This window comes from Saccostrea echinata, unplaced genomic scaffold (genome assembly GCF_033153115.1).
Source record: "Saccostrea echinata isolate AGI-Se365-2 ecotype Australia unplaced genomic scaffold, CSIRO_AGI_Sech_v1 ptg000040l, whole genome shotgun sequence".
Lineage (NCBI taxonomy): Eukaryota > Metazoa > Mollusca > Bivalvia > Ostreida > Ostreidae > Saccostrea > Saccostrea echinata.
Genome location: NW_026889789.1, coordinates 5,480,142 through 5,495,000, shown reverse-complemented (window position 1 = coordinate 5,495,000; position 14,859 = coordinate 5,480,142). Strand labels below are relative to the sequence as shown.

The following is a 14,859-nucleotide window of genomic DNA, read 5'->3' as shown; positions in this document are numbered from 1 at the left end:
AAATGTGCATGAGTTTCAGTTGCAAAAACATTCTCATAAATGTCACGTCAGGAATGGCTATTGATTAATTTTCTATACAGATATTTTCAGGGGTGATAATCAATTCCTCGTAATGGCTAAGAAATACTTGTTCGAAATACTATATTCTGAGAAAAATTAAACCCGGCTTCAATATACATGTATTATGGTCACATCATGAATCGGGGGGTTGGGGGGGGATGCCGGTTCGTAACTTTTCGGTTGATAAAGCTTCTTCTTAGATATCTTCATATGTCAATAAGCAACTTACGCTCATAGAACTAAAATTATTGTCAAAAACACAATTCACTAAACTGATTTTTTTCCCCTCAAAAAATAGATGTACTTGCACAATAAAAGTTATTAAACAAAACATTATCTGGTTCTCGCGATCGATCGAAATTGCCCAGTTGGTTGAAGTTACATCACTCTTTCCTATATGATAAGTTAAAAAAATCTAATTAATAAAAAACCAACTCATTAACTGTAAATTTTTTAATTACTTGTTTAAAGTATAGCTAGCAGCATGAACATTAAGACCATTGTTTTATGTTTATTTTTTACCTCTCCCTCGCCCTCTTTTCCGTAAGAGAGAATCTTTGACTTCATGCTTCAAAATAAGACATTTTTTTCATTTTCCTTTCATTTCCCATAACGGATCCCCTTTGTTCGTTTAAGGGTACATACCACAAACAAAAATTCGATGCATGAAATAATATATATTTCTTGATTGATTTTGAATAGAAATTACATAAATAATCAATCCCTAAAATATAAAGAAATCGTGCGTTTTCTTTGGTGCTTAGATCAGCGACTTTGTATCGTTTTCTAAGTAATTCTATACAAAATTTTGCACACATTTTTGACAGTGTGACAAAATCTTACAAAATTCTCCCACTTTACCTAGAAAATGTCATTCATACCTATTTGAATATTAATCTATGAGAAATATTACTGATTTCTGGAAAAAAAAATGCTTGTTTGTGTTATTTATCCTTGAGTGTCCATTGAAACGTATTGTAGGGGCACTGTAGTGACGATGACAAGAAGTGGTTTTGAGGTATCTTGCGGGGATTTTACCTTGTGAAATCTCAATAACAGTTAAGAATATACATGTAATAATGCAACTGTGAATACAATGAACGATCCCCTTTTTTGGTTACGTTCTTTCGTAAGATGTCGGTATTTCTTTAATGTTCGTTAATGCAACGTTCGTTACAAAGAATCGTAGGTTGTTTTGGCTTTCCCTGTACGCCCAGCCATCCATTGTTTATTTTGTAAAATTTGTATACTGATTTGTGTTATATTGAATAAAAATGAGATTTGTATCAAACACAACAATCCTATAAAATATTGCTTGTTCTTTGTTTATCAATAGTCAAGAAAATTTTTATTTTCTCAGGAGTGAAAGGAGAAAGAAAAATAAAAGAGATAGTGTAATAAGAAATGTTGATTACCCTTTATTTCAAACTTTTTAAAATTAATTATTAGCAAGGTTCCAACTGCATGCACAGTAACAATGCCTCAAATGAAACATATTTGCCAAAAGGTATAATTTACGTGTATAATTTTACAGCAAGCGACGACGTAAACTTTATAAAGTTTTCCTAATATATGTAAATCAAAACTTTTTTGAACTCCATTTTAATGAATAAAACATGCAAATTAAATAAAAGAAAACATCAAACCCTTTTCCTCTGCTATAACTACATGTATCTAGGTAATATATACCGTACGTCATTCATTTTATTTTAATAATACTATATAGGCGTTGCTGCCTCATAATGTTATGTTTAATTTGCCCCTACTTTTTCAAAACGTAACATTTTACTATTAAAAATATTTATTGAAAGGCTGCCCCCACCCCCCCACAACATATTGCTGTATCAAAGTTTAATCATAAATAAATGGTACTGTATTTGAAAAAATAGGTTAAACCCCCTCCCCCCATTTTCCTCCACGGCAAAGTATTTCCAAGTGAGTTTTACTTTTTTCTTTCTTGTCGAAAGTTTTCTCAGGTAATTTTTTTTTCTGGTTCCCTCCCCATTTCTCACAAACAACACTACGTCCCTGATTACTAAATCCTAATAATAAGAAAAAGTCAGTTACAAGATTGACTCAATGTATGGCGCAGAATAAATGCATGAGTACTAAAGTTTTATTTCCTTGCGACTTAAGGTAGATCGCGGGTTTGCTGACGTCACAATAGGATTGGACGTAGAAAGTGTACCGCGTGTACAGTATTAAACTACAAACAATCAAAAAATATCTTAAGCAGTATACATTGTAAAATACAGTAAAGCTTGTGTGGTCTGTCAAATATTTTTCTCCTATATAATTGAAAATAAAGGGTGGATTAATAATAAAATTAAGAGTTTTCATTATGTTGGAAAATGCAAGGGTTTAAACTAATTCTGCTTATCAAAGTAAAACGCAATAATTCATCATTCTTTGTATATATAATTGTAATTCAATTTATTTTTGCGGAATTTAAAAATTACATCATTTTTAAAAGAAAAAAATGCGTCACAATCAAAGTTTGTTTTACAGAAAACAATAGCAAGCTTGAATAACTTAGTTTTTAAAACAAAAACACAACACAAAGAAAAGACGGAAGATGCCCACAGGAAACGTCATTGCACATTAAATGGCAAAGGACTAGTCTGTTGGATTCAACACCAAACTGGGAGCAGTTTAATACGGATTAAAATTCCCAAATTGGAAGCATGAACAACAACCCCTCACCCCCGGAATGGCGTGTCAGCGATGTTGAGGCCAAGGTGGTCTTTTACATAGTCTTTTTCACATTGATATTATGAATGTGTACCCTTCTAAGATGTCATAATGTTAATACAATACAAAGGCGGATCCAGCGCCGGAGTGACAAGCGCCTGCTCTCCAGTCTGATTTTTTATTCTAAACTTTTGTAAAAAAAAAAAAAAATTTGTTTCATTTCAAGTGCCATTTTACGTGCCTAGATACTATGTTTTACACTTAAGGCTACACATCTCTAAATCATTACAACAAAGTATTTAGTATCTTGATGAAATGCACGACTGGAATTTGTAATATTTGGAAATCTGATTTTTCTAAGATCAACACTATTGTCTGAGCCACGCACAGTTAAGAGGGAAATAAATAGTCAATATGATACGTCAGCATGCTTTTCGGTCTATCATATCTACATGCATGTAATTTGTTTGGGGGGGGGGGGGGTCAGTGATGAATTAGATAATTCTCAACAAGCGAGACGTTTATCAATATAGTTTTGAGGTGATCTTTATATTTTTTTTAATTATATGCAGTAATCAATTCTAAAAAGAATTACAAGTCGTTAACACCATAAAATAAAACATATGTACGTTCTAAATTCCCATCTATAACCCCAGCCCTTCTATTCTTGCATGACATCCAAAAGTGATTCACCGTATACCTGCTGATGGTGTTGTGTGTGTGAGTGTTGGGGGGGGGAAGAGGCAAGAGTTGCCCCCCCCCATTCTGAAATTTCTGGTTCCGCCACTGAAATACTTGATTATTCCTAGGCTGTTTATTCCCCCCCCCCCCAAATAAAAAAAAAAACAAGCAAACAAACAAACAAAACAAAAAAGTAAACTTTTAATGAAATGTACGATAATTGGTATTCGAGTGAAATCTTCATTTTATATAGATTACGGGCACAATCTCATATCTATTTTAGCATTGAAAATGTAAACATGAACTCTGATGCAGTCGCTTCAGATATTATATAAGTAAATGTTTTGTTTGTTAAATTCGTTTGTTTGTTTGTTGTTTTAAGTCCCTCTCGATATGGAGACGCCACCACTTGCAGGTGGAGAGCTGCACATTTATACCTTTACCCGGCACGCAGGGCCATTGAGCAGAGAGGGTTTTTTTTTTTCGTACCAACACCTACTAAGACACGGGACCTTGGTTTATATGGTCTCATCCGAAAGACCGGTCTCCATGTCCCGCAGTGGATTTGAACCCGCGACTCTATAGCAGACACTCTAACCAGTGCGCCACGCGCGTGACTATATCAGTATATCCGATTAACGTTACATCAAGATAAAGTTCAACTGAAAAGCATGAAAATTACAAGCAATAAAATTCCAGTGAATTCACTAAAAGGGGTGGATTTGGCGGCTTTCATAACATTTCTTCCTTATGTAAATAATTATCAAGATTTAATCTGTACTTGTAATTACCCCCCCCCCCCTCCACCGTAATAAAGAGTACCTCTTTTATTTTTCATTTTTATAACCTGTATTCATAAGTTATTTACTTACCCCTATAATTATCATAATAAATTACTTTTAGGTATATGGTATTTATCATTTCATTTAGCAATATTTATATCTGCAAATGTTTTTCTCTTAAAATATGCGGAGGGTATATCACTGTATATCATGAGTTAAATTATATAACTGTGCAGAAACTTGTCACCAGAACGTCTTAAATGTAAATATAAGATATAACTGAATATAAATTTTAAACGTCAGGGTACAAATACTTTTTACTACAAAATCAACTCTTCAATAAAGTCCTTTATTGGTTAAGATTTAAAAAAAAAAAAAAAAAAAAAAAAAAAAAAAAAAAAACAACTTTTTCCCCAGATACCCCTTCCCTAATACTCCCAGATGACTACTGCAAGGAACAATGATGAGAATACAGTCTGGAGGGGAAAACCCAGATACATTTAAATAAAGTTTTAAAACTTTGTAAGCAAAGTTTATGGGGAAAAAAATCCACAAGAAAGACCGACAGACAAACAATAAACCGTATCCGATTTAAGGAACAGATGTATAAGTACGTTGAATATTTGTTTCAGGGAATCTTTGTACCTAAATGACTACATACTTGGTTTTCTGTAAGCTTTGTTGTCGATGATGTAAATGCCCCAGTGTGGATGAAGGCCTACACAGGATCTCACGATGTCAGGTCTTATATGGAAAACCTCGTGTCTCCAGAGCCATGTCACGAGATCTACACTGTCCTGTGATCTTCCTCTGTAATGTGCAGCCTCCCCTTCTCTTCTTAGATCCATTAGAAATTCTTTTCTTTCATCTTTGCTGCTCTTTACTTTATTTTCTGGTATATTCACTGTATGAGAAGACAAATATTGTCAACGTGTTAAATTTGTTATTTCAACCAAAATAAAATTCAAAATATATAGATATACCTAAACATCTAATCATTGTCCGTGTTTTATGCCCTGTTTATAGATTTGTATTGTTTTTAGGTATTTTTTAGAGATAGATCACAGTGACTGTTCATAATCTTCAACTTTTTTTCATTTTTTATTTCATAATACTTTTACCCCAGGTACTTGTAGACAGGAACCCCCCACCCCCCATATTCCACCTCTGGGCTTATTGGACATTTTTTCCACAAATTATATTTAGGCCTATTACATTCATTTATCATCTGTACATATGAAAAAATCGAGAAAACCACACAAACAAACAAAAAAATCGCTCCACACAAAAAATACCGCACTATACATTATAAGAGAGAACCTTTCTCTCTTATAATGTATAGTGGGTTGTTTTTTGTGAGGAACGATTATTTTGGGGTTTTACCGATTTATTCCTATGGTACACATTATAAATAACTGTAATCAATATATTTTTTTTAAAAAAGTATAACAAGCCCCATGGTTGAATATCACCCCTCGGGGTGGTGGTGTGGGGTTTTGGGGAGAGGGGTCCTGTGCACAAGTACCTGTGACTTTTACATGTAAATCTTTCTTCAGTTTGTGGCATCAGTCATTGTAAACAAGCCCCATGAAGTAAATAAAATAGTCAATATCTAAGGAATCATTTCCTGAAATATTTAGAGTACTGCATACCCTATCTTATTCATATATATATATATATATATATATATATATATATATATATATATATATATATATATATATATATATATATATATATCAATGTTCAGAATTCAATCATTCGCTTAAAGCTTTTTCTGACATTTGAGAATAATATTTCTTTACACTTCCTTACATATCATTCAGATTCAACTGTGTATTTATAAGAACTACTTGTCGACAACTTTTCACATAAGAATCTAAAAATTCAGATATTGTTACACATGTTTATAATTACCATTCCAAAATATATTAGAAACATTGTACTAGTTTATTTAATACGTATAAAGACATAAATTATTTATATATTAACAGCTGTTTAATCTATTCACTTACATAGTGTAATCTATATGATAAATTCTTTACATTGACTTACATATCTGGTGTATCTTATCATATATACTTGTGTCCTCCATGGTGACGTGAGTCAGTATGTTCACCTGTAGACGGCGTATAAGTAAGGAATCATCGTCACTGCCAGCACTAATGACACACTTCTCTCCAGGTTTTCTGTTGTACCACTGTGATCTCAGGTAAACACTGGCTGTGTCATAACTACTGTAATAGAATGGTATATCACGGTTTATTGATGCTATTCTATACATTGTCTCATCCTTTGTGTCCTCCGTTATCTTGTCCTGATCTTCCAAAAGGTATTCACGTGACTTCAGTCTGTCCAGCGTCTGCTGTGCTTCCTCACTTGTTACAGGATTCTCTTTACGGTACACTAACTGCAGTATCTCATTAAGCATGTCCAGCCACTCTGTGTCAGTGAAGTCAGGAGGACCGGAGTCAGAACACAGAAAACAGAATAACACGGACACCTCGTCATCAGTCAGTGTGGAGAACTTATCTACAGCATAAAAGTAAAATGATGGTAATGCAGAAAGTGTTCCTATTCGATTACACAACATAATTTGAGACATTTGCCTTTTTTTTCTCGGCTTGATTTTAGTTGTCTTAGAAATATACAGCAATATTAACGTTACAAAAGTTCTTAAGTATGATTTAGGATTGAATCACTATACTGACTAAAATGTATTTAAGTTAATATACTCTCTAGAAAAATGTGTATATTTTAAATGAATCTAGAAGAATTTGCACAGTCAACCATACAGAGCATTTTAATGATGCATTAAACAATGTAATGTAATGGGTATCATATTTACATTAACTTAGTATAATGAAGAGACATAACCAAGACTCTTTCGACTTAAAATTATAAACTTAGCCAACTCAAGTAGTCAAATAATAAACTATCTTGCTAATAGAGGTATAATTAAACTAAATAGCAAACTTTTCTGGAATATTTTGAATTAGTTAGAACTATGATAATAAATAACCTTTTCATTAATAGGTGGTGTACGACAACTTTTACGAAGGGGGACTAACAAGTTCTCAAAGAAACATCTCGTGGGGATGGGGGTTCCTGACCCGTTTTCCTGTTTTTCTTTTTTTTTTTTTTTTTTTTTTTTTTTTTTTTTTTTTGAAGTAATTCAAATTATTGCCTTTCAGTTAAAATATTTCACTCCTTACAATGGTAACATCAAGGCTCTTTTGACAATTATATGTTAGATATCTACTCATGCAACAATAGCACTACTCGCAATTGTCGAAAAAATTGCCACAAAAAGTGGAGGGGTGTGTCACTGTGAATCTTACTGAGCAATGGTACAATTTTTTTTAACAATAACATTGAAATTTTTACTTTATTTTACCAGATTAAGTCATGACAATAGATATTTTAATATTTTAGGCAAAATAGGTTTAGCAATATCTATTAAAGAAAAATGCTCAAAATTGATGAAAGCAAAGTACTGTTTGATCTTTTTGCACCTATAAAATAAAGTGTTTGGGAAATAAAATTCTAATATTAATCAGGCAATATATGAGATGTTTTCTTTTATCAATTTCTTTTAATCATGAACCGATGTAATTGAAAATAATGAAATAAAAAGATGAACACAGAGACGTAAAGTTTGAAGAATGGATGAAAATAGGTGTTCAAATATTTTTACATTTTAATAAAATGTGTAAAATATTGCTTTGAAAATTATAGCAAACCCAATTTGTTTAATATTGGATATAACATATGTCTAGTGTTTGTTTTTTTTTTTTTTTTTTTTTTTTTTTTTTTTTTTTTTTGTATATGTTTTATATAACTAAAAAATTATACTTCATCTTAATTACAAATGATGCCCTTTGCATTAACTGTGTGTATTTATCTTGACTTATTGCGTGGACCCTGAGGTCCACGCAGAAAATATATAAGTGGGGTTAAAGCCATGGGCTTACGTCAGGCTACGCATGCGCGAGAATGCTAAAGAGTTCGCCTCTTAGACAACTTGCCATTAGAATAATTCGCCCTTTTCGAATTGGAATATGCCAATCATTGGCAAACCTCGCTCTAAAATCTCCACATCGTATTTATTTATTCTTTGGCGTAACCAAGATCTGAATTTCTCTTTAATACATATATCCTTATATACAAACTAAATTATATGGTACAAGCATTTTAAATAAGTAGGAAAAACTTATATAGATAGCTTAACAGCTTGAACATGTTGAATTCAACTACTAGGTTTCAAAAGATTTAACGGCATTAGTTTTGTGCATCAAGGTTCGCAAAATAATTTGATTGACAGCAATCCAAATATAGCTTGATAGAGACCTGTAGCAACGTTTTTCCATGAGGGGGAGAGGGAGAAACATTAAAAAAAAATCTGCATACTACAGATCTGTGCTACATGTGTACCATCTATCTTTCCAATGATAGGATATCTTCCGTATAAATCTAGTGCAGATTTTAAATAAATAGGAAAAACTTATATAGATAGCTTAACAGCTTGAACATGTTGAATTCAACTACTAGGTTTCAAAAGATTTAACGGCATTAGTTTTGTGCATCAAGGTTCGCAAAAATAAAAAAAACATGTATCGAAATAGCCCGATTTTTTTAAATGACAAAATTATAGGCCAATCGGGAATAAAATTTAAAAACTTTGCTATGAAAGACTATTGCAGTCCTTTTTTAAAGGACAGCAACTTGTAGACCCATATGAAAAAGTAATAGTTTAATGCTGAATTAACTAAAGGTACTGTGAGATAGCTCACAAATGATACCCCCGCTATGAAAATATGAATTTTCAGTTGTACACTTCGGATCCGCAGACGACAATATTTTTATCAATTTCGACCCCGATTAAAACAGACTTACAACTATGAATTTTGAGCCCGATGAAAATGGACCCCACCAGTTTGACAACGGTTCCTACGTTTCCCCCAAAAATAATAAATAATTATAAATTTTAGTATTCTTCTATTTACACAGTTTTACAATATTTAAATGTGTCACAAAAATAATGATATCAAGTGAAAATTTGAAGCAAAAAATTTTTCAAGTATTTCTCTATTAGAAAGTACGGATGGATTATTTATCCATTTTTTCTACAATGACTATAGATCAAGATCATGACACACCCTCAAGTCATAGGCAATCTCTGTGTAAAATGGGAACTCACCAAGTTTTCCCTTAAGATCCATATGACCGGACACTAACTATAATTTTTTTTCTTTCAGTGGTCTTGAACTTGCCCAAAAGACCTTGGGTCAGACTATGACACACCCTCAGGTCATGAACAATCATGTGTGAAGTAGTAGATTCTAATGTTCCTCCGTAAGAAAGATATGAACCGGACATCTTTGCACAGACAGACAAACAGACGGACGGAGAGACGGACGAGGTGATTCCTATATACCCCTTAACTTTGTTTGCAGGGGTGTAATTATTATAATATTCAAATGTATAATTTATTCATTATTCATGTATGAATATTTCATAAATATGTTAAAACTCAAATATATATACATCTGTGATTGCCTGACGCCACGTGCGTCAGGCAGTATAAGGATTAATTTTTCCATGATCCGAAACTAAGCGATCATTCTTAATGAACTAGATTTTGTGCAAGCTGATTTACATTGGAATTTGTTACCTGCATTTAACAATACAGTTTTGCAGAAGAAAGAATCATATTACTGATGCAAAATAATGATGTGTTTAATTCCTTCAGTTTTTTTTTCCGCTTCTTTCTACGGACATGTCCGTGTAACATTTTTTCTGTGTTTCTAAACTACTGGATCAGTCCACTTGCCTTCTACGAAAGGGGTGACACAATCATATCGCTCCAAATGTCACATATAAATTTTCTTCGCGCCTTTTTCTTGGATTGTTCTATTGAATGGGTCTGATAACTTCTATGGAAATATTCTTTTAACCTGATTCTTAAGCTTCAAATTTTTTATTAACAGTAAATTTTATCTCATTTTTTTAAAAGAACACATTGTATATGGGCAGGAAACACTAAAGCAATGGATTTGCTGATTATTCTTACTATTAATCCCATAAGTGGACTAGTCCAATCATAGACAAACTCCCTCCACCTAGTAAATGGGACACCCCTTCCTGATTCAGTCTGTTTTTCCACCTTTTTTCAGTATTACATTTATTAATAATGTACGTTACAAGGTTAGGTTTTTAAAACAAAAGGCCCAAGGGCCTTAACGGTCACCTGTGTATAATACAACAATTTAGAAGTTAAATACACTGATAGATGAAGCTTTGTTGCCCTAAAGCAAGAGAAGTAGGAAGATCAGGATCAACAAAATAATTAGTCTAGTATTCAGTATCAACTCATAAATTAAGTTCTAATCTGTCCCCCACTTAACACTATCACCATGCAGACTATTAAGAAACTATTAGTGCTTCTGCACTATTTTTAAACCCATATTAAGACCTCTAGCATTGACCTCTCTTATGGACTTTGAAGAACTTTTAATAAGATAAGTTATTTTTGTCTCATTTTTATTTATCTATTACTTACAGGTCTACCTGTTTATTAAAACTAAGAAAATACTTTTTGAATCATATGATAAACATTCTTGCATAATTATCTTATTCTATTGACCTTTCCATTACCCTGGGGCCATGAATTTCACAATTTTGGAAGAGGCATTCTTGCTCATCATAACTATATACTTAGTTACTTTATTTAATACCCAGGAGCACAGAAGAAGATTTTCAAAGAATTAATGCATTTTCACTATATAATCAATAGAGCCCCACCCTAACACCAGAACCCCTGACCCTGGGGTCATGAATTTCACATTTTTGGAAGAGGCACTATACATAACTATGTATTTAGTTACTTTATTTAATACCCAGGAGCAGAGAAGAAGATTTTCAAAGAAATAATGCACTTTCACTATATGATCTATATAGCCCCACCCTGGGGCCAGAACCCCTGACCCTGGGGCCATGAATTTCACAATTTTGGAAGAGGCATTCTTGCTCATCATAACTATGTACTTAGTTACTTTATTTAATACCCAGGAGTAGAGAAGAAGATTCTCAAAGTATTAATGCATTTTCACTACATAACCAATAGAGCCCCGCCCTAACACCAGAACCCCTGACCCTGGGGCCATGAATTTCACAATTTTGGAAGAGGCACTCTTGCTCTTCATAACTATGTACTTAGTTACTTTATTTAATACCCAGGAGCAGAGAAGAAGATTTTCAAAGAAATAATGCATTTTCACTATATGATGTATATAGCCCCACCCTGGGGCCAGAACCCCTGATCCTGGGGCCATGAATTTCACAAATTTGGTAGAGGGCTTAATGCTTGTAACAATGATGCCAACAGTTTGACTGCTTGATGTCCAGGAGTAAAGAAGAAGATTTTTAAAGATTGCATTATTTTTGGTGGTTTTAGCCCCACCCCTCAGGCCCCAGGGGGGCAGGGACCATGAAATTCACAATTTTTGTTCCCCTTCACACATAGATGCCATATGCCAAATTTGGTTGAAATTGGTTCAGCGGTTTCAGAGAAGAAGCTAAAAATGTTCAAATGTTAACACACGACGCACGACGCACGCCGACGTACGAGAACAGATAGCAATAGGTCACCTGAGTGACTCAGGTGACCTAACAATAAAAATTCTTGCATAATTCTCTTATTCGATTAACCTTTCAAGTACACTGTTTACAGTGATTAATTATCAAAAGTAAACGGCAAAGGGGAATAACTCCTCTCAGTAGAATACAAATTAATAGAGCCCTGGCCAGAACCAGAACACATGACCAAATGGTCGAGATGTTCAAAAATCTGGTAAAAATACCCTTCCTTATTAAAACTTTTGATCTTTTTGCCTCTTATATGCCCAATTGCAGAGAAAATTTTTAAAGAACTAATGCATTTTTACTACAGATTCACTATATTATCAATAGAGCCTCCCCCCTCCCCACCGAGAAACACTAGAGTCTCTCACCCTGGGACCAGAAGTTTGCTCATCATAAGTAATCACTTTGTTCACCTGCTTAACACTAAGGAGCAGACAGGATTATTTAATAGAATTAATGCATTTTCACTATATTATCAAGAGATCCACCCTTACACCAGTACATCTGACCCAGGGTCATGCAATTCACTACTCTGGAAGAAGCACTCTTGCTCATCATAACTATATACTTAGCTTCTTTGCTTTTTAACCAGAAGCAGAAAAGAATATTTTCAAAGAAATTTTCCTTTTTCAATTTATAATCAATAGAACCCCCCCTCCCTCCAACCTTTTCACTAGAATCCTTTACCCTGGGGCCATAAAATTCACAATTTTGGAAGAGGCACCATTGCTTATTATAACAATGTACTTAGTTTGTTTCAATAATACCCAGGAGTAGAGAAAAAGATTTTCAAAGAAACAATGCACTTTCACTATATAATGAATAGAGCCAGGACCTAACATCGGAACCCTTGATCCAGGAGTCATGAAATTCACTATTTTGGAAGAGTCACCCTTGCTTATCATAACTATGTATTCAATTTGTTTCAATAATACCCAGGAGCAGAGAAGAAGATTTTAAAAGCATTAATGCACTCTCACTATATAATAAATAGAGCCCGGACCTAACATCGGAACCCCTGATCCAGGGGCCATGAAATTTACTATTTTGGAAGAGTCACCCTTGCTTATCATAACTATGTATTCAATTTGTTTCAATAATACCCAGGAGTAGAGAAGAAGATTTTCAAAGAAATAATGCACTCTCACTATATGTTCTATATAGCCCCACCCTAGCACCAGAACCCCTGACCCTGGGGCCATGAATTTCACAATTTTGGTAGAGTTACCCTTGCTTATCATAACTATATATTCTATTTGTTTCAATAATACCCAGGAGTAGAGAAGAAGATTTTCAAAGAAATAATGCACTCTCACTATATGTTCTATATAGCCCCACCCTAGCACCAGAACCCCTGACCCTGGGGCCATGAATTTCACAATTTTGGTAGAGTCACCCTTGCTTATCATAACTATATATTCAATTTGTTTCAATAATACCAAGGAGCAGAGAAGAAGATTTTTAAAGCATTAATGCATTTTCACTATATAATAAATAGAGTCCAGACCTAACATCGGAACCCCTGATCCAGGGGTCATGAAATTCACTATTTTGGAATAAGCACTCTTGCTTATCATAACTATGTATTCAATTTGTTTCAATAATACCCAGGAGTAGAGAAGAAGATTTTCAAAGAAACAATGCACTTTCACTATATGATCTATATAGCCCCGCCCTAGTACCAGAACCCCTGACCCTGGGGCCATGAATTTCACAATTTTGGTAGAGTCACCCTTGCTTATCATAACTATGTATTCAATTTGTTTCAATAATACCCAGGAGTAGAGAAGAAGATTTTCAAAGAAACAATGCACTTTCACTATATGATCTATATAGTCCCGCCCTAGTACCAGAACCCCTGACCCTGGGGCCATGAATTTCACAATTTTGGTAGAGTCACCCTTGCTCATCTTAACTATGTATTTAATTTGTTTCAATAATACCCAGGAGTAGAGAAGAAGATTTTCAAAGAAATAATGCACTTTTACTATATAGCCCCACCCTAGCACCAGAACCCCTGACCCTGGGGCCATGAATTTCACAATTTTGGTAGAGGGCTCAATGCTTATTACAATCCTGCCAACAGTTTTACTGCTTGATGTCCAGGAGTAAAGAAGAAGATTTTTAAAGATTGCATTAATTTTGGTGGTTTTAGCCCCACCCCTCAGGCCCCAGGGGGGCAGGGACCATGAAATTCACAAATTTTGTTCCCCTTTACAAATAGATGCCATATGCTAAAATTGGCTGAAATTGGTTCAGCGGTTTCAGAGAAGAAGCTGAAAATGTTCAAATGTTAACACACGACGCACGACGCACGACGGACGACGGACGACGCACGACGACGGACGAAAACGGATAGCAATAGGTGACTCAGGTGACCTAAAAAGCTTGGAAAGTCAGCCAGTGGCATATTATTTCATGCTTTGTGATGAACAAGGGTTTCCTTTTAATACAGTGACAAAAGTGTATCTCAGTACCCGTAGAGGAATGGGCTTTACTCCCGTAAGGTTCTAATTACAGAATCGGCAAAATGAAGAAGACACCATGATCTGTACTGGTTTTCATTTCATAAAAAAAGCACGTTATTATGATTATGAGAAAGGTCCTGAAATCGATTGAAAAGAAAAACTAAACAATTTTAAAACTATACATAAAGATAAAGTCATTTATAATGCATGTACATCTATATATAGTAAGACCATCATCGCGTGAGTTTTGTCGGGGGGGGGGGGGGGGGGGTATTAGTATCTTGGTTTGCTCTAGCTATAAAGTGTACAGGCCATTTACTTTGCGTCCTAGAGCAGCACTGGAGCATTTTTGTCTCAAACACTTCAAGACAACTTTCCCAGTTAAAACTGTTCATAATTTACTTCGAAGTCGAGAACGACGGACAACACACCAGTTTATAAATAGAGGCTGTCTCATCAATCTATCACTGACCAGGGAGTGTGCATGAAGAAACGCGCCCTCTAGTAAGAGAGTATATGTAATAAGAATTTCT

General features: G+C 34.2%; 1 protein-coding gene across 1 annotated transcript in view; it reads right to left on the bottom strand.

The window, feature by feature from the left end:
• LOC133200542 (uncharacterized) overlaps positions 1-14,859 on the bottom strand; it is a 241,529-nt gene that overhangs the window by 213,017 nt on the left and 13,653 nt on the right. Inside the window, exon 3 of the mRNA XM_061336326.1 lies at positions 6,270-6,746. Within this exon, the coding sequence (XP_061192310.1) occupies positions 6,270-6,746 (477 nt within the window). The remainder of the gene's footprint in view (positions 1-6,269; positions 6,747-14,859) is intronic.